General features: G+C 44.1%; 1 protein-coding gene across 9 annotated transcripts in view; it reads right to left on the bottom strand.

Annotated features, from left to right (window-relative positions):
* The window catches only part of asap2a (ArfGAP with SH3 domain, ankyrin repeat and PH domain 2a), a 99,142-nt gene extending 81,863 nt beyond the window's left edge, over window positions 1–17,279 (bottom strand). For all 9 annotated transcript variants that reach the window (XM_046366511.1, XM_046366516.1, XM_046366510.1 and 6 more), the window contains exon 1: window positions 16,732–17,279. In XM_046366511.1, the coding sequence (XP_046222467.1) occupies window positions 16,732–16,857 (126 nt within the window). In that variant the 5' untranslated portion in view covers window positions 16,858–17,279. The remainder of the gene's footprint in view (window positions 1–16,731) is intronic.
* Window positions 17,280–21,113: the final 3,834 nt, after the last annotated feature.

The raw sequence follows: 21,113 nt of genomic DNA, 5'->3' as shown, positions 1-21,113 counted from the left end.
CTCTTGGTGGGTTTTGGTGTACATTTGAATTCCCCTTCTGCGGTTTGTGAAAATCAAGGAAAACATTTTTTGAAAAACAATATATTTTTTTAGAAGTAGTTTCCTTAAAATGTATGTGTATTTTTAGGCCATGATATCACCACATTGGCTAGATTGCCAAAACCCAGAGATATTTTTTTTTACCTAGACACAAACTGAATTCTTCTGCTGCTATCGTTCGCTACATACTTCAAGTCTGAGACTGCAATCACCAAAGTTGGTTGTGGTGAAAACAAAAATGAAGGGTGTGGTAGAAAAAGTAATCAGGGATTGGATCATCTCTAACCAATCAAGAGTATCGAAGCCAGTGACCCATTTTCTAAACGTCAATTTACTACAGAGTTTCTAAACCCAGAAGCGCAACATCGCGAGAATTCCAAGAACGCTTGCGAAAGAGACCAACCAGACCAGGGTTTGAGAAGTCAATGAGAAAAATAAATAATATATTCCTTAGTTGTTTAATTTTCTTAAAAAGGTACAACCTACCTTTGAGCCAATGTCTGAAGTAGTTTAACATGTTATTACTACAACCTTGCGAAAGTGACAGAATTACACATTTTCATTTCTGTCAAAAACAGCTGTATATCATAAAAAGTGACTTTGATTTGATGGCCTTCACATGCGCAGTTCGGCGTGAGACGGCCGTTAGACCAGATGTTTCTGTGCATGAGCGAGCCAACATCGCCTTCGAGAGTGATCTGGGATTTCTATTGGAGAAGCAATTTCTGCCTATATGCATACTGTACTGTCTTTGGATTTTACTAACGTGTTTTGTGGCCCAACCCATCGGCCTCTGGAACCAATCAGACAATCTAGAACGCACAGTACCAGTCAAAAGTTTGGACACAACTATTCATTCAAGGGTTTTTCTTTATTTTCTACATTCTAGAATAATAGTGAAGACGTCAAAACTATGAAATAACACATGGAATCGTGTTAAACAAATCAAAACAGATTTTATATTTGAGATTCTTCAAAATATCCACTTTGTCTTGATGACAGCTTTGTACACTTGCCATTCTCTCAACCAGCTTCATGAGGTAGTCACCTGGAATGCATTTCAATTAACAGATGTGCCTTGTTAACCTCTCTGGGATATGTGGGACGCTAGCGTCCCACCTGGCCAAAAGCCAGAGAAAATGCAGAGCGCCAAATTAAAATAAATTACTATAAAATCTAACTTTCATTAAATCCCACATGCAAGATAGCAAATTAAAGCTACACTTGTTGTGAATCCAGCCAACATGTCAGATTTCAAAAAGCCGTTTCGGCGAAAGCAAACAACGCTATTATCTGAGGATAGCACCTCCGTAAACAAAAGAGACCATATTTCAACCCGGCAGGCGCGACACAACGCAGAAATAAAAATATAATTCATGCCTTTGACGAGCTTCTTTTGTTGGCACTCCAATATGTCCCATAAACATCACAAATGGTCCTTTTTTTCGATTACTTCCGTCCATATATATATATCCAAAATGTCAATTTATTTGGCGCGTTTATCCAGAAAAACACCGGTTCCAACTTGCTCAACTGCCAAAACATTTCAAACTACTTTCGTAATACAAAAATGTTAACATAAATAATAGATACAATTGAAGACTGGATGATCTGTGTTCAAAACAGGAAGAAAACAATCTGAAGCATGCTTTCTGGTCACACGCCTCTAACTAACAGTACACTTCAAGTGACCCTCATTCAAGATGGCCATACTTCATTACACAAAGGAATAACCTCAACCAATTTCTAAAGACTGTTGACATCCAGTGGAAGCTATAGGAACTGCAAGAAGGTCCCTTAGAAATCTAGATTCCAATGAAAACCCATTGGAAAGAGAGTGACCTCAAAAAAATGGTTGGTCCTTGGGGTTTCGCCTGCTAAATAAGTTCTGTTATACTCACAGACATGATTCAAACAGTTTTAGAAACTTGTCACCAAGCAGTTAAAAGTACATTTGTGGAATTTCTTTCCTTCGTAATGCATTTGAGACAAACAGTTGTGTTGTGACAAGGTAGGGGTGGTAATACAGAAGATAGCCCTATTTGGTAAAAGACCAAGTCCATGTTATGGCAAGAACAGCTCAAATAAGCAAAAAGAAGCGACAGCCCATCATTAAAACATAAAGGTCAGTCAATAGAGAACATCAAGACCTTTGATATGAGTTCATTAGAATTAATTGCACCTCAGAAATTGCAGCCCAAATAAATGCTTCACAGATGATTTCTGCATGGGTGGTTCCCACCGTGAAGCATGGAGGTGGTGGTGTGATGGCGTGGGTGTGGGGGGACTTTGCTGGTGACACTGTCTGTGATTTCAAAGCACACTTAACCAGCATGGCTACCACAGCATTCTGCAGCAATACGCCATCCCATCTGGTTTGCGCTTAGTGGGTCGATCAATTGTTTTTCAAAAGGGCAATGACCCAACACATCTACAGGCTGTGTAAGGGCTATTTGACCAAGGACATTGATGAAGTGCTGCATCAGATGACCTGGCCTCCACAATCACCCGACCTCAACCCAAGTGAAATGGTTTGGGATGAGTTGGACCGCAGCGTGGAAAAACAGCCAACAAGTGCTCAGCATATGGTGGAACTCCTTCAAGACTGTTGGAAAAGCATTCCTCATGAAGCTGGTTGAGAGAATGCCAAGAGTGTGTGAAAAATATTTTTGATTTGTTTAACACTTTTTTGCTTACTATATGCTTCCATGTGGTATTTCATAGTTTTGATGTCTTCACTATTATTATACAATTAAGAAAATAGTAAAAATAAAGAAAAAAAACAATGAATTAGTAGGTGTGTCAAAACTTGATGGTATTTCCATTCTAGGAATCATAGGGGAGTAAACATAGACCCAGACTCATTGTGGAGGAGAAACTAACGTCCGTGGTTGTGGCATATCATTTGGCCAAAGCAATGACTTTGGGTAGCTAGGCAAACATATTTCATGTCCACAGCTGATTCCAAGGCCCTCGAAAGGCCAGGGGAGTTGGAACTGGGCAAGAAGAGTAAAAAGAGAAAATGTTTTGGTCAATAAGGGACATGAAAAAGATAATTTGACAATCCAGGACAATATGCTCTCACTCCCAGAGATGAGACTAATCAATGCCAGGATTAGATTAGTTATACAGACTAAAAAGCATTCCTGGATGCTTTCATATCGGATAGTGTCAGGGACGACCCGGACTCATTGTTCTCGTCACGGAACTATTTGATGACCGGAATATCTAGCAGCCGGAACCCCACTGCGACAGACTTCCACCCAGGGAAAACGAAGCAGTTGTGTGGGTTAAAAAGTGCCAACCCCACACAGCCAGCTCTCGTAGTCTGGCCTCAGACTAGTAGTCGGTCAGCCTCGCTGCCACACCTTCTTTGAACTGCTGAGGATCATGGAAGAGAGAAGGGAAGGACACCCACATGTCTGGTTCCCGTCTGGTGTCAATATATTACACGTCACTGACTCCACCCCCCCCCAATCCCCCCCCCCCCCCCGTGCTGGAGTCATACAAGGAAACAGTCTGACACAAATTGAGACAGTGCCAAGAAAGGAGGCAGTCTGGGGTAATTATCCAATTCATTGAGGGGGGGGGGGCTTGATTCTAATCCAAGTTTTATAGAGGCACCAGATGTTAAAGTCAAAACAAACACCCTGAAAAGAAGGGGGCGGGTGGGGGGGGGGGGGGGTCTGCTGGGCCTCTGGGAAGCAGTGTTTTTGCAATAGGGTTTACCTTACACCACCCTGGTCTCTGTGTAAGAAGAGAAATTGTGTGTGCCATGTGAGAGACCTGACACACAGTGCTCCAACACTCATTTCACTACTGTGTTCAAACCTCCCCCTCCTGAAGGTGGCAGTTAAAGTACACAGTAGAGTGTCTCTCCTGGAAGGCTTTACAGAAGCTACTCGCTACCTCTTAGCTGTTGCTGCAAGTCATATTTCAGGAAATTGGAGCAAGACTGGGGGGGGGGGGGGATTAAACAGGGCAGAGAGAGGTCTGGTTAATGATGTCTCTATGTGCAGCCATGACTCTGGGGAGTAGGCTGCCACGGCAGAGCCCATTACTGTGACTGCTGAGGTGGACAGACCTCCTCCTCCCTCCTAATGGTGCCCTCTTTGAATGTACTTCACCTGCCTCGTCAGACCGACCAGTTGGGATCACAGCAGGGGTGGAGTCACTCAAATGGCAAGCAGGCAGCTACTCTAGTTACCTCGGATGCGAACACGCAATTGCATGCACGTACACTCAAATACAGATGCATTTGAGCGAGCGCACACAACACCCGGATACACACAAGAGAACAAAAAGACACACACAGCTTTCTCCATTGGGTGTAGTCAACCACACAGTAAAGGTGGAGGAGGACAGACATAAGTGGGAAAGCTGCAACTCATTTAAAAACATATGGCCATGGGCCTCCCGAGTGGCGCAGCGGTCTAAGGCACTACATTGCAGTGCTTGAGGCATCACTACAGATCTGGGTTCGATTCCTGGCAGGGGGGGGGTGGGTTTACTTTCAGGCCGACTTTGGTTGTCAGTTCAACGATGTTTCCTCCGACACATTGGTGCAGCTGGCTTCACGGTTAATCGGGTGGGTGTTAAGAAGCACGGTTTGGCGGGTCATATTTCAGAAGACACACGACTCGACTTTTCGGGTTCGGGAAAGACGAACCCAACGGTGTAACTCCAATGCCAGAGTGTGCAAAGCTGTCAAGGCAAAGGGTGGTTACTTTGAAGAATCTAAAATATATTTTGATTTGTTTAACACTTTTTTTAGTTACTACATGAGTCCATGTGGTATTTCATAGTTGAGATCTTCACAATTACTCTACAATGTAAAGAAAAATGAGAAACCCTTGAGAAACCCTTGAATGACTAAGTGTCCAAACTTGACTGGAACTGTATAAAAACATTTTTTTTAAAGGCACTCGCACATCTGAGCCATCTTTATCTGCAGGTGCATGGTAACAGTTGAATAAAATGAGGCGGAAAAAACACTGCTCTTCAATAAGCTTTATGTATCGGCCTCACAGCCTTCGTCAAAGCTCTGACTGTGAGGCCGATACCTGAAGCCTCTTTAGAGCAGTGTTACTATCAACAGCAGTTTCTTATTTTTTCTCACTGTAATAATGTTTTTATTTTATTTATAAAAATGACCGCAAAGGCATGTACATACACACACACACACACACACACACACACACACACACACACACACACACACACACACACACCCCCTTGTATTAGGTTAATGACTGAAGTGCGTAGTTGAGAGCGTGTGAAAGCAGGCAGGAGACCAAAGGAGCTGCCTTGTGGTAAAGCTATTCAGAGCTCTAGAGAACAAGACTGATGTCATTTAACAACTGAAATGCCTGGCAGACAAGTCCGGCCCAAAACAGGTGCGCGCCTGAGAAGCAGCGTACTGAGCAAAGGAAACAGCGCAGCCTACTTCCATTTCCCTGTGTGCTTTTAGGCCTCGGCTCTATGCACTCACTGTATGTGATTTCCCTGTGTGCGTTACGGCCTCAGCTCTACGCACTCACTACATGCGATTTCCCTGTGTGCGTTACGGCCTCAGCTCTACGCACTCACAGCATGTGATTTCCCTGTGTGCGTTACGGCCTCAGCTCTACGCACTCACTGCATGTGATTTCCCTGTGTGCGTTACGGCCTCAGCTCTACGCACTCACTGCATGTGATTTCCCTGTGTGCGTTACGGCCTCAGCTCTACGCACTCACTGCATGTGATTTCCCTGTGTGCGTTACGGCCTCAGCTCTACGCACTCACTGCATGTGATTTCCCTGTGTGCGTTACGGCCTCAGCTCTACGCACTCACTGCATGTGATTTCCCTGTGTGCGTTACGGCCTCAGCTCTACGCACTCACTGCATGTGATTTCCCTGTGTGCGTTACGGCCTCAGCTCTACGCACTCACTGCATGTGATTTCCCTGTGTGCGTTACGGCCTCAGCTCTACGCACTCACTGCATGTGATTTCCCTGTGTGCGTTACGGCCTCAGCTCTACGCACTCACTGCATGTGATTTCCCTGTGTGCGTTACGGCCTCAGCTCTACGCACTCACTGCATGTGATTTCCCTGTGTGCGTTACGGCCTCAGCTCTACGCACTCACTGCATGTGATTTCCCTGTGTGCGTTACGGCCTCAGCTCTACGCACTCACTGCATGTGATTTCCCTGTGTGCGTTACGGCCTCAGCTCTACGCACTCACTGCATGTGATTTCCCTGTGTGCGTTACGGCCTCAGCTCTACGCACTCACTGCATGTGATTTCCCTGTGTGCGTTACGGCCTCAGCTCTACGCACTCACTGCATGTGATTTCCCTGTGTGCGTTACGGCCTCAGCTCTACGCACTCACTGCATGTGATTTCCCTGTGTGCGTTACGGCCTCAGCTCTACGCACTCACTGCATGTGATTTCCCTGTGTGCGTTACGGCCTCAGCTCTACGCACTCACTGCATGTGATTTCCCTGTGTGCGTTTCGGCCTCAGCTCTATGCACTCACTGTATATGATTTGGATGAGAAATAAAAAAGGGGAGAAAAAAAACAACCTTTCAAGCACTTCATTCACAACTTTGAGCAATTTGGAGCAACTAAGTCAATATTTGAATAGGCCTGTGAACCATTAAGGGGACCACTAACAAGCCGTGGTTCTGGTGTTTAACACAGAGCAGTAATACATGCAGTCAGTCTGGGGGGGGGGGGGGGGGGGGGACTGTGGAAAAGTCCGCCCGCTCAAAGAGTCAGTGTCCTCACTGGGCATATTATGGTCTCTAGGAGTGTTTAAAGAGCCATGCGGAGGAAGGTTAACAAAGAGAAGGGAGAAAACAGTCCTCTCCCTCTCTCTCGCTCTTTACTGGTGTCACAAGACCAGCCCCCTGCAGCTTCTGACCAGTGAATGAGTCAAGTACACACACACACACACACACACACACACACACACACACACACACACACACACACACACACACACACACACACACACACACACACACACACACACACACACACACACACACACACCTCTCTGAAGGCCACTCAATTACACAGCAAAAGAGGAGTCTGATGTTAAGCAGGATTAAAATGTACAATACATGCAAATTTGAACACAAAATAGAAGAGAGAACAAAAACAGGACAAAAATGGTAAACCGAGAACAAGTGTACCAGCTTACATCGACAACCTGGTAAATATGTCAAACTTACTGCCGGACTTATTCCAACAACACTTTGTCCAAAACTAACTCAACAGGCGTTTGGTGGTTTACTACTCCTTAGTGAAAACTGTAAAAACTACTAAAGGGGACCCTTGGACCCGAACAGTCACCACCTGCCAGCAATAATACTCACACTTTGGCGAGGACATAAACTGAGGTACTAAAACCGTCAAAGAAAACAAACCCTAGTTTGAAATAGAAAGGCAGCCAGTGCCGAACCCCTGGCGTAGCTGCCTCATGTCACTCTAGGCTACATCAATGGATGGCTCCATTTACGTCTGGAGAAACCGCTTGCCATCCCACTGACCCTCTGCCCTTCAAAACATATTTGGACACATTGTACACACTTCCTTTGTGTTCAATGGGGCTTTATTATTGTGTCATCTGGAGACTTTCGAACAGATGAGGTTCAACATTTCCCCATCGCAAAAGTGGGCTCTTCAGTCCAAAACTTTCAAGTTGGTCTCGTCTGAGCAGATTCTCACAGGTTACAATGCACTTGGGGTTTGGGTGCAAGATGATTCTCAGCTTTCATGAGCCACCACTGCCTGTGAACACTGGACAAGATGGGGCATGCCTCAAAAGCATTCAGAGTTGGGCTTTTTCAACACTTAGTAGCTATTTGAGACCGTGTGAGAACTGTCCAGTGACACTACAGACTCACAGGGACGATTGAAAATATATACTACTGATGTGATGTGCTTGACGATCGAGGGGACTGAGCAGTGGGGGGCAAGTGGGACTTTCTCCTCAGCCCTCAACGATTATCAATTACCAAAGAGCTCAGAGGGCGAAAAGGTCAAATAAAAGGCAAAAAAAGGGAGCATTGCCAAACCCCAAGGGGTTAGTACACTTTTACTTAATCACACAGTGACCCGCATCCACTCTTGGTGGGCATGTTCTGGTAGGCAGCACAATGAGTAACTGTTAACCTGGAAATTCAGCATTCAAATTTCACTAGGTATACTTGTCTGAGGATACCAAGTGACAATGCAAATATCAAGCTTTGGAAGAAAAGAGAGCTTTTACTACCGGGGGGGAGAGGAAAGAGACCTAACAGCAGTTTTTTTGTGAGTTTGTTAAATACTCCCTTAAAAGTCAAACAAAGGATATAAATTAGCAGGGGACTGATGAACTCAGCTTGAGGGAGGAGTGGGTAAATTAGGACCAAATGCATCTTGCAACAACAACAACAACAACAAAAAGAATCCAGTGAGCGTAAACAGTTTCTGGCCTGCTCACATCTACCAGTGTGTCGGCATCACGGTGGATACTTAGCAATGCCAAAGGGTCATAGTTACACACAAGGAGCATATGAGGATCATCCTTCAAGCTGCAGGACAAGGAAAAACCAACGGGTGATTCTGGAAAACATATGGGCCAGTGTGCTGTGGAAGGGGATGCTATGAAGAGGAATGCAAGATCCTTGTATGAAGCTCCTTTGACGGTTTTCCCAGGACCATCTCCTGGAGTACGTCATGAAGAGCGGCACCACAACAGGACCACGTTAGGCAGAGGGCATAAGAAATCCAGCTGTGTTAAAAATAGAGTTCTTTGAGATGCACGAACAGAAATCTCTCAACACATCGCCGTGCGTTTCTTTCCGTCTCTAGAGTATGTGAAAAGAACGGGGTGCAACAGGGAGCCCGATGTGCTTGACAAACGGAACTAGTCAGAGGAAAGACATTCGGGAAACTAAAATATCAGCCACACGAGGACAGAGGATATCGAAGATGTCCTAACCTGACAAAGACGCCTTACATCATTTTGTTTTGTTGATTCACGTAGAGAATCTGTTCAAAAGGGGCATAATTGCTAAGAGCACTTCCAATCATGTAAAAAAAAATATTTAAAAAAATAAACTACAATCTATCCATTTATAACTACATAAGACATTTGGCCTTCTTGATGGCTTACTTACACATCCAGCTTCTCAGAACCTAACAAAAGCTTGAGGGGGAACATATCTGAAAGCCCGTCCTCCATGAGCCCACCGCAGTTTTCTTAAGTGAAAGCGACAACCCGGCAACACAATTACAAAGATTCCTGAAGAAACTGCTCTCCCCCCGCATGTGCAGAGGCCACGGCAACAAATCAATGAGGGAGTTCATTAATGAAGAGGCATGGACTGTCAGAGAACAATGGCCCTGAAAAGGAGCTGTTCACGGCAATCTTTGGCAGGCCCCCTGACGGAGGGCCTCCACACTTCCATGTAACCCCACTCCCAACAAAGGCCGGTGAACTCCTGACCCCCCTACCCAATCAATGTCCCACACACACACCAGAGATTTGCTTGCAGTATTGTATCCCAACAGCCTAGGCTCACCAGTTGGGAGGACAGCCCCCCCCCCAAAATGATTGGGTCAGTACCGTGACCACCACCCCGTTCCCTCTTTCCACTGTTTAGCCCCATCGGGAGGATTTATCATTTGTAGGAAGGCCCCAGAGAGAGAGCCTGAGACTGGGTGATAACAGGGAGCCTGCTGCCTCTGGTTCCAATTGTATGAGATACATCACACCTCTAATGCACGGCAAGGAGGAAACACGCTGGGTACTCTTGGGGTGGAAGAGATTACTTTTCATAGTTTACGATTGTGTGATACCACATGGCATTTCTGCCTATTTGCTAAACAGACTGAAGTGAAGCTGTAGAAAGAAAAAAAAACATTGCCTCAAGCCTTAAGGTCAAAAATTTTTTTTTTAAACAAAGACTAAGTTGAAAAATGAAGAACAGAACAACCTGGTCATTAAAAGGATAGTTCTGGATTATGGCAATACCATTTCTATGTCTCTGCGTCCAGTATGAAGGAAGATGTAGTTAGTTAGCATTGGCTTGCTATCATTAATGGGGGCTTTATCGCAAAGATTGGAAGTCTTCAGGTATAGCGCTAAGCTAATTAGCATTGGCTCACAAAACTACCTCAAAATTCTTTCTTACTGGACGCAGAGGCATAAAAATGGTATCCACAAGTTCATCTGACATTTCAATTACAGTAAGTATGATAAGCTCCTTAAGAAGGATATGCAGGCCAAGGTGGCTGGCAGTGGGCAGCTCACAAGGCAAACATCCTCCTGTATTGTCCCTAAGGCAATTACTCATGGATTGTCTCTGTGTGCATGCTTAACCCTTGTGTCTGAGGCCTTGTTAAAAAAATTCCTCCATGCCCCCTGTTCTGCCCCACAGTTGCTCGTTCCAGTCCAGCCTGGCTGGCTGTTCCCGCAGGATAATGCCTGGAATGGCCATAGGAATCTGGGAGTAGATGAGGCTACGCCTTCCGCCGGCCCGGGAACACAACCGCAACACATAATGAAGGGTTGTCAGACTCACCATCAGGCTGCTTATCCAGCGGTAACATGGATGTAGGCTCCGTGAGAAAACCTACTACTCTTTGTCTGTAGATACGGTCGATATATTGTAGATATATTGCTGTTAAGCTTTCAGATCACACCTCTCTTGGCAGAGTGGAGGAGCCTGGGGTGGCTGGACGCTAGAGTATTGACATCTTTTTAGAAAGGATATCAGTTGCATCCATTTCTCCGTACTCCGAGAGGAACCGCAATTCAGAACAATTGGAGAGGGGTTTGAAAAGTGGGCTGAAGAGGATGATTCAAGGCCAGGAAGTGTCCTTTGTGTATCATTCCTTCACGAGACAATGCAGCTAGCCTTGGCAGTCACCCTCCGTGCATCATCCATTCCGCCTGCTTTCCAAAATCTTCAGGAATTCAATTAGAAACCACTTGAGTATGGAGTGGAGGCCACTTCCTCATTCTTAACCAAGAACATTGAATTGCCTCAATAGAGAGAGTCTGGCTGGTGCAAACAGTTGCCCCAGATAACAGGAACAACCCTGCCAATCCCCTAACACTTCTCAATCTCCATACAGAACAATGCAGTCGGACAACATGCGTCACTAGCACGTTGCTGGAATACCAACGTTGTGGACTCAGTTGTGCCAGGATAAAATAGCCAGAGGGTTCAGGAAGACAACAACAAAAAAGTCCATGCAGAAAGCACGCTATAAATATCCGTCATCCAATTGAGAAAAATGAGCGGCATGGAATGTGGGTGAGAGACAATCAATGAGCCTGGTCCACCATTGGTCCCCCCCTCTTGTGGACTCTTGTGTGGGGTGCTGCCATGCTCAGATTCCAGGAATGTTTCTCTGTGGAAGGAAGGCCCGTGCTTGCACAAATGGGTGCTATCGGAACACATGAAAGGTCATCCATTTTACAGGCCAACCCAAAGGATTAGGCAACACGGTGTGGCTTTCACACTGGATGTGCTAACCCGCATGTACCTTGGAGTAGGAAACTGCAGTTTGCTTGGAACCCATGATCGGAGATGACGTGGTTTCGCAAAACCAAAAGAACTAGATGCCACGTCTAAGAACGAGATAACTCACCGGTTGTTCAACGCTGATAGCCGGTAAAACCAGCAATTTAGTTCTTGAGTCAGAGGCTTCACTCCCGTTGTAAGAGGCCAAAAGCAAATCTCTGCCAGTGCCTCTAGTCTACTGTACAAAAGGCTCCTGTCTTGAACTCCTGCCATAGCAGTTCAAATGGGAGCGTAATTGAACAGCAGCCATTAGTGAAGAGAACATTAACTTATCAGACAAACTACATCTCTCCCTCTGAGCCAGATCTGGGGGGGTGGATGCATGATAAATCAGATCAAAAAGGAGTGGTCTATTCATTTTGATCCCCCTTAGCTCTCGTTCCACTGCTGGCAGAGCCAGGGGCAACGTCAAGACTGCTCCAAATAACTAACTAAGATGGTCTGTGCCATTCTTTGACATCTTTTCAGTTTTACGAAAGGCATAGCAGTGATGGTATATTTTGACTCTGAATACATTAGAGTGAGTGCCATTAGACCTGAGCACTTAGTCCACACCCTAATGGGCGTAGATGACGAGATGCCGATCAAGGCAGCCCCCCCCCGCAGAGGGGATGGGGTAAATGTGGAAGACATTTCAGTTGTACTACTGACTAGGTATCCCACTTTCCCTAAATGTTCTGTGATGGCGTCACCTCTTTCAAAACACTGTGCATTCCTCTCGAAGTCTGAGCAAAGTAACATCTGCACAGTCAGAGACTTGCTTGCTCAAAATGAGAACGTATGTGATCAGACTAATATAAACCAAGGCTCTTGTAAAAAAAGCTCAGTGGGTGGGGGGGGACAAACTGTTTTCTTATAGTTGTGGTTTTAAGAGAACGGTAATCCGAGTAGCACTTTTAGTGGCTCCTCCTCTGCAGGGCACATTAAGCCAATTTATTTGGGGATGATAGACAAAGCTTTTACAGCCGCAAACCTAATTAAAGTTCCGCCCACTGTAATTGGTTTATCACACAACAGACTAGGTCCCATTAAGCTCTGTGCTGTATAGAGTCTCATAGATAGAGTATCTCCCTCTGTGTAACACTAGAGGGCTCATCTGAACAGACCCGATCGATGCCATCAGTCAAGATTGAGGGATGTGAAGAGTGAGGCAGTAGGCCCATATCAACGATTCCAGAGCACTCAAACGAGACAAGCTATCATCAAACTGAACTGGTGGTTCTGCTGGACCTCTTGAATCAGCCCTCTTGAAACAGAACTTAGTCCATCAAGATCCAGAAATTCTCACCTCTTCCAGAATTAAAATCTTTCACGCCAACATGTACAGCCTGCATGGAATCAGATGTTGCATCTACTGTGCTGACAAAACCCACATGTCATTTCCTTAATGTCAATTATTTAGCACAAAAGTACATAGTTTCAATGGGAACGCACAATTTGTAGCGCCAAAATGTGTAGGCCTAAATACCAGCGTGACAAGCAATAGGGCAATTCTACAAACTGGAACGACAACGGTCATTCGACATATTGCGAAACATCTGCTGCACAGTCAACATTTTTTCAATTGCTGAAGTACAGACTTGAGTAGGCTAGATGTGTTCCGCTCTCGTTGCCTTCAGACAGTCCTCAACTGTCAAGGACAAAAATGGAGACGCTAGCACTTTTATAGCAGGACACAATTCTTTAGTCACAGAATCGGCACACTGCTGGGGATTCAAAACTATCAGAGATCCTTCGTAGACTCAATAAACAGGGATGTGGTCTATTGGCCATGTGTAAATACTTGTTGGTACAGAACATAAAACACTGGGTCTTTATGGTTTAGTCATCAACAAGGAGGTGAGGAATAGAGAACCAAAAAGCACTTGGGTTCTTTCTTTGTTGTCTTTTTACCTCGTTTAATAGGAAGTTGCTTCTCTGATTTGACTGTGCCCAGTGGTGGTGTCCATTGATAGACATGGGCAATATTAGGCCTACTTCCCACACATAAAACAAGAATAAACCCCATTGACCTTTCACCTGCTTAAATCTACTGGATTAATCAAATGAGGTTTGCATTTGTTCATTGCACCTTAATAACATTACTAGAGCAGTAAGAAGGAAAAGTCTGTAGAAATGACACTGTCGTGTTCAAAAGCACTGCCGCGGGCCAAGGCACCTTTTGAGTGCATTTCTGATTCCAGTCAGCCGCCAGGACACAATACGCGTGTTCGCAGTTCACTGCATTGTCTAATTGGGCAAACAGACTCAAGGCCTCGTTGTCCTTGGGTAAATTCATTTGAATTTAATCACTTTTTGACAGCAATCCCTTTAGATATGAACAAAACCTTCCAGACATATTTGCCAATCGTAGAAGTGCTCAGAAAATGAACTTTTGGACCTGAATGCCAAAACTTTATTTTTATATATATATATACACACACCTCACCATACTATGAAACATCCATGTCTCCATCACCGGAAAATATAAACGGTTGAGATTGATATAATTTACAAAAGTTTACAAAAACAGGGCTGCCAACTATTTAATACTTTTTGTGAAAAAGATTTCCAAAATCCAATGTTTTTAACTTTAACGTCAATTATCACACAAAAGTGTAAATTCTTTTTTTTTTTCATATTCTCATACTTCGGCGCTTAGTCCCTATTTTGCATCATTTAAGGTTGTGTTGTGCCTGTCCTCAGTTGAGACAAAACATGCCCTTACAACAATTGCACTTGTGTTTTCCCTACCACAATGCGGAAAGGTCAATGTAAAACAAATATATATATATATATTTTAATAATCTGAAACGTTTCCACACAGACACACTCTCTCCAAGATACTGTTGAGACACTGAAGGTTTAAACCAGAGCAGGCCACAAGAAACATCGACACAACAACCACAGACAGCTCTGAACAGTTACCTATAGGCTATATAACATGTGCCCAGAGTTTCCTGGTCAGGTCATGTGGTCCGGGAAAAACTCCTGGCCCTGCTAGGCCATAACCACTGAACACAAAATTTAATCTAACCATTTACACCTTTAGGAAAGGTTAATCACCTGTCAGCTTTAAACAGCTGCCTGCCTACTTCACACCTCCAGAACCACAAGTTTATTGCTCTCTCGTACAGGTGTGTAGATAATCTGTCTGAGGTTGTCTGAGGTTGTCTGGAATCAAAGCCTCAACTCCGATGCCAGGATGTTATTCTGATGACATGCCTTCAAAGCTTGATGCATTTTTCCCTCAAGTCAGTTAACATCTAAGAGAGTGAAAACGTTGTACCACTAAAAGAAGATACTGTCCGTATGTATTGAGGACAAACGGACTAACTTTGCTTAGCGTGAACCCGTTGTCCCTCCTGCAGCATTTCTTCCCTTCCCTTCCCTACTTTACTGAACGCATATATAAACACAACAATTTCAAAGAGTTTTCTGCATTACAGTTCATATAAGGAAATCAGTCAATTGAAATAAATTTGTGAGGCCCTAATCGATGGCTGGGCATATGACTGGGCAAGGGCTCAGCCATGGTTGAGCCTGGGAAGGCCACAGGGGAGTCAGGCCCAGCCAACCAGAATGAGTTTTCCCCACAAAAGGGCTTTATTACAGACAGAAATACTCCTCAGCACATCCCCCTACAGACGATCCAGCAGGTGAAGAAGCCAGATGTGGACGTCCTGGGCTGGCGTGTGCCCAACATTTGAGAAAAATAAGCTTTTTGTGCGTATGAAACATTTCTGGGATCGTTCATTTCAGATCATGAAACATGGGACCAACACTTTACATGTTGCGCTTATATTTTTGTTCAGTGCACATCTTTACATCCAGACTGTATCACAACCGGCCCTGATGGTGAGTCCTATAGGGCAGCACACTAATGGCCCAGCGTCGTCCAGGTTTGGCCGGTGTAGGCAGTCATTGTAAATAAGAATTTGTTCTTAACTGACTTGCCCAGTTAAATAAAGGTTGAATTAAAAAACATGCATGATAATCCAATCAAATTTGATTTGTGACCTTAACGTGAAATTCTTACTTACAAGGTGGAAGCTTAGCAGCACACCTTTCATGCAAACAGTGGCAATACAGCAGATTTAAGGACATGATCAAGGGCTTAGGTGGGTCTCCTCATGCACAACCAAGAATGGAGTAGGCATATTTCAAAAAAAATGTTGCTGGTCTCAAATGCTGGTCCCTTGTTATATAACTTCAGGAATGGCTGACATTAGCTGTTGTTGTCTTTTGAACAATGGTTATGTGATTAGTAATATGTGGAAGTGGAGCATACGCAGTCTGTGGTGCGGCAGCTTCCCATGTGGGAAATGCTATTTATATCATTTGACAGGGCGAGGCTCAGAGCTCTGTTGGCTGTATAGAGATGGGTGGTGTTGGTATGCTTTGTTTTATGAAAACCTAAGTGTCCTTTGACAAGGACCTGCAAGTTTGATGAAGCTTGCCCATCTAACAGACCCAGAGTAAAACAGTATTTCGGGCGTAGCCTAACATAAATAGTTAATTTTTGAGACAGGTGCCACATTCATGACAAAGCTCTTCTATTCCTCAATAGACATGAAACAAAAACGAAATGCAGAGCCATTGTTTGCATGATATAACTTTCCACTGTGTTGCCCATGTTTCCCTGGGAAACGGGTTATTATTTTTGAAGTTAATGTATCATTAGGGCCAAGCGATTCGTTTTGAACTCGTTGGTTGTAAACTAATGGCTAAAGGGGGAGTCTCCAAGTAAACAAAGAGGCTGTAATTCCCATTACGCAGTTCTATTATCCAATAACTCTTCGGATTTTATTATATTATGCACATAATAGCAACAATAGAGAAGCTGTGTAAAAAAAAAAAAATCAATGACGCCTAATTGGAGAAGATACGTTTCCACTTTCCTCTGTGTGAGAGCAACGCAGGACAAACGGAGCCAGAAGCCTGCTTGATGAAAACGCCCAACCATGAATAATAAAATAGCCTGCTGTGATGACAGCATCTTGCCAATTACCTCAGGGTACGTTTATAACCGACCTACGAATTGCAACTAGGTTGAAGTTCTGCATTAGCTCTAACCTCGGTCGTGTCCAGCGATGCGGACCTTGAAGTAGCCCTACGCGTCTACAAATTCACCGCACAACTCACCTCCTCCAAAGCAGTCACGGTATTCCTACAGTGGGACATTCTGGTGGTGAAGTTTGAAGCCGTCGGCGCTTTGTAATCTTCATTTGTCTCCGCCACGAACTCCGAAACTGTAATTTGGTCCGGCATATTTTTTTATTTTATTTATGTATCCTTTTTTCAAAAATATTTTTGTATTCCCGTTAAACACCAGAGATTTAATTCGAATTTGAGAAAACTTTACAATAGAAAAGTCTGATAAAATGGTTTCCAGTTAAGCATTGCAGTGTGCTATTCCCTTGTCGGCGCAGTCCCAACCTTACTGCAACAATGTTGCACGCTTCTAACTCGGTTGCTACTGCAGCCTTTTTTTTTTCGATGGCTCACTGCTCTAAAATGTATACTTCCCCCGTCAATTTTTTTGGCGGGTCCCACTCGACTTCCAGGGAAAGCCAAAGACAACTTCTCGGCTTTTATCTTCTGGTGGTGCCCTCTTGTCTTCCAAAGCTCAAATAAAGCCTGTGAACTTATTTCCTAGCCTGGGAAACAACAAGACGTTTCAATGAAAGTGCAGAACTTGACAAAGGTGAAGGAGGAGGGATTCGATGGATGTGCACTATCCAATGGAGAACACCAGCTGGTGAATATGACCCAATCAGAGTCGAATGAAGGCGTGGTCTCTCTCATCATTACAGTGGCATTCTGAGAAAGTTGATTTTTTTAATGGAGTAAAACTGACTGAAGTATTGAAATAGCACTCAATCGGTTCATTATTATGTTTCCATTCATTGCAAGATGAAACTAAATCATATCTTAATTCACACACACATTCAATTACAATTAAAAAGGGAACTTATTGAACTTATTGTTTGGGAAAAGGAGAAACCTACTCAGTTGCACAACTGAACGTAATTCAATATCTTTAAAAGCTTGAAAGCTTGTGGAAAGCAAATAATTATTAGCAACAGCTTGACTTACAAAGCACTAATTATTTTATGGCGCATTTGCGTTTGCAAAAGAGGCTGATAGAGATAGAAGACTCATCATGGATATAATCCATTTTAGCATGGGCATTGCCATTGAGAGCGTCCATCATTTTAAAGTAGTCAACTGGGTGGGGATCCAATCAGCTGGTCTCAAAAACGACGTTGGAGTCGACATATGGTAAAGAAATTAACATTAAATTCTCTGGCAACAGCTCTGGTGGACATTCCTGCAGTCAGCATTCCAATTGCACACTCTTTTATTTCAACTCAGGAAACATGGAACACTTTACATATTTTTGTTCAGTGTGGATACGTACTTTGTATGGTTGCGGAAATCATGATCTCTTTGAATACAGTGTTGAATACAGAAAATGCCTATTTGAGTCTTTATCACAAGAGCCTCCATTTGACAATGCTAATATCAAACAGTCCCTTGGAGACTTGCGTTTCAAACCCTTATCTTCAGATGAGCAGGTGGCTGTGTTGTGCTGTGTGGAGCTGGATGTCATGCATGGGGATCCGTCATGGCAGCTTCTGTCAGTTATTCATATTCATGTAGTTCTCTAGATTATTGCCTGTCTGTCATGAGAAAATAGTCCTCTCAAAAAAGATGTCCATTCCCCTCTCGTTTCATTATTCTTTTATTGTAGTGTGTGTATCAAAATGCATGATAACAGCAATCTGTTGCTTCATTCCTTGTAGGGCTCCGGAGAGCAGGTTGACTTGAACTTTGTGATGTCAGCCCTAATCCTGATGGACTATTTCTGTCATTTCAGTCGGCATAATTCACCAAGAGCAAGAGAGAAAGAGATAGGTAGGTAGATGGATTGAGAGAGATGCAGAGAGAAGGAAAGAGAGATAGACAGGCAGACCTCAACGCTTTTACCTAAGGTTCCTACGATACGACGATAACTTCCAGTTCACTTCCCTCATTCTGTTCCCCACTTCCTCTTTGTGTCCACCTTTGGTTATGGAGGGAAGCCGAGTATTGGAATCAATGCAAGAAACATACATTTACTAATGTAACACCGGTAAGGAGTTTCTACTATGTCGATGCTAGCATTACACCCTGTTGCGTCGCAACAAAATACTAATTAAAATGATCATTAGAAGACGACTATTATCGCCACAAGAAAAGCATACACCAATTATAACTAGCACTGCCATGAAACAGTGAGCAGGGTATTCTCATGGGAGAAAACAATGACAGGTTTTGTATGAGAAACAACCCAGAAATAGACGTGAGAGTTTCACATTCTACCCCAAAACATAGCTGAGTATTAAAATAGCAGCTCCATCATTATACAATGAGGTGTTTTGAATAGTCTTCCCTACACTTTGGTTCACTCAGCTCCCTTAACGCTTGTGTTTTTCCTGGGCTTTGTGATGAAGAATCTGCTGACGTTCCCTGTTTCATTCAACCTCGGCGGGACCGCCACTGTTTATAAATAGAGACCACAGCGGCAGGCTGGAACCCAGGGCAGCCTTTAAAATCACAACACTGGGCTGCGATCAGCACAATCCCAATGAACATCTGCTACCCAGAGTCACAGCGCTGAGGCCGAAGGTAGCCACACTCCCCCTTGATTATTAACATCCTTTCATAGTTACACAGAGTCATGCTCTGGGATATGGTCGTAAGGATCATCATTCCCTCTGCTCTGGATAGGCCAGGGCTTTTCTTGACCACATCACCTCACTGGGAAACTCTGGGCACTAGATGACTTTCAGTCCCTGTGTAGGCCCATCGAAAGTTTGAAAATGAAGCTACAGTGCAAGCTTTTCTTCCAGCCAACATATCATGTATGTAGTCTTGGATTAAAACCAGTATCAATATTGTGAAGAATAAATGTTTTGTTGTCGCCTTTTACGGCCAAGTTTTTGCCAATGCTCATGAAGAGCTTCCAAGTCAGAAGCTGCCAGTCTGCTTAATAAACCTAACACACGCTTGTTTATTAGTCTGTGGGCTTCCTGATTATGGATCCGAGGTGAATGAAAACAACCGGCGCTCTGACTATCAAATCGGAAAGCCAACTCTGTTTGTTCTAGCAGATATCCATGTACAGTGGGGAGAACAAGTATTTGATGCACTGCCGATTTTACAGGTTTTCCTACTTACAAAGCATGTAAAGGTCTGTAATTTTTTTAATCATAGGTACACTTCAACTGTGAAAGACGGAATCTAAAACAAAAATTCAGAAAATCACATTGTATGATTTTTAAGTAATTCATTTGCATTTTATTGCATGACATAAGTATTTGATCACCTACCAGCCAGCAAGAATTCCGGCTCACACAGACCTGTTAGTTTTTCTTTAAGAATCCCTCCTGTTCTCCACTCATTACCTGTATTAACTGCACCTGTTTGAACTCGTTACCTGTATAAAAGACACCTGTCCACACACTCAATCAAACAGACTCCAACCTCTCCACAATGGCCAAGACCAGAGAGCTGTGTAAGGACATCAGTGATAAATAGACATGCACAAGGCTGGGATGGGCTACAGGACAATAGGCAAGCAGCTTGGTGAGAAGGCAACAACTGTTGGCGCAATTATTAGAAAATGGAAGAAGTTCAAGATGGTCAATCACCCTCGGTCTGGGGCTCCATGCAATATCTCACCTCGTGGGGCATCAATGATCATGAGGAAGGTGAGGGATCAGCCCAGAACTACATGGCAGGACCTGGTCAATGACCTGAAGAGAGCTGGGACCACAGTCTCAAAGAAAACCATTAGTAACACACTACGCCGCCATGGATTAAAATCCTGCAGTGCACACAAGGTCCCCCTGCTCAAGCCAGCGCATGTCCAGGCCCATCTGAAGTTTGCCAATGACCATCTGGATGATCCAAAGGAGGAATGGGAGAAGGTCATGTGGTCTGATGAGACAAAAATAGAGCTTTTTGGTCTAAACACCACTCGCCGTGTTTGGAGGAAGAAGGGTGAGTACAAACCAAGAACACATTGGAAACATTCTTTTGGGAGGCTTTTCTGCAAAGGGGACAGGACGACTGCATTGTATTGAGGGGAGGATGGATGGGGCCATGTATCGCGAGATCTTGGCCAACAACCTCCTTCCCTCAGTAAGAGCATTGAAGATGGGTCGTGGCTGGGTCTTCCAGCATGACAACGACCCAAAACGCACAGCCAGGGCAACTAAGGAGTGGCTCCGTAAGAAGCATCTCAAGGTCCTGGAGTGGCCTAGCCAGTCTCTAGACCCGAACCCAATAGAAAATCTTTGGAGGGAGCTGAACGTCAGTATTGCCCAGCGACAGCCCCGAAACCTGAAGGATCTGGAGAAGGTCTGTATGGAGGAGTGGGCTAAAATCCCTGCTGCAGTGTGTGCAACCTGGTCAAGAACTACAGGAAACGTATGATCTCTGTAATTGCAAACAAAGGTTTCTGTACCAAATATTAA

The sequence above is a fragment of the Oncorhynchus gorbuscha genome, linkage group LG10 (genome assembly GCF_021184085.1).
Source record: "Oncorhynchus gorbuscha isolate QuinsamMale2020 ecotype Even-year linkage group LG10, OgorEven_v1.0, whole genome shotgun sequence".
Classification (NCBI taxonomy): domain Eukaryota; kingdom Metazoa; phylum Chordata; class Actinopteri; order Salmoniformes; family Salmonidae; genus Oncorhynchus; species Oncorhynchus gorbuscha.
Note: the sequence above shows the minus strand (reverse complement) of the source record. Positions and strands in the feature narration are given on the sequence as shown.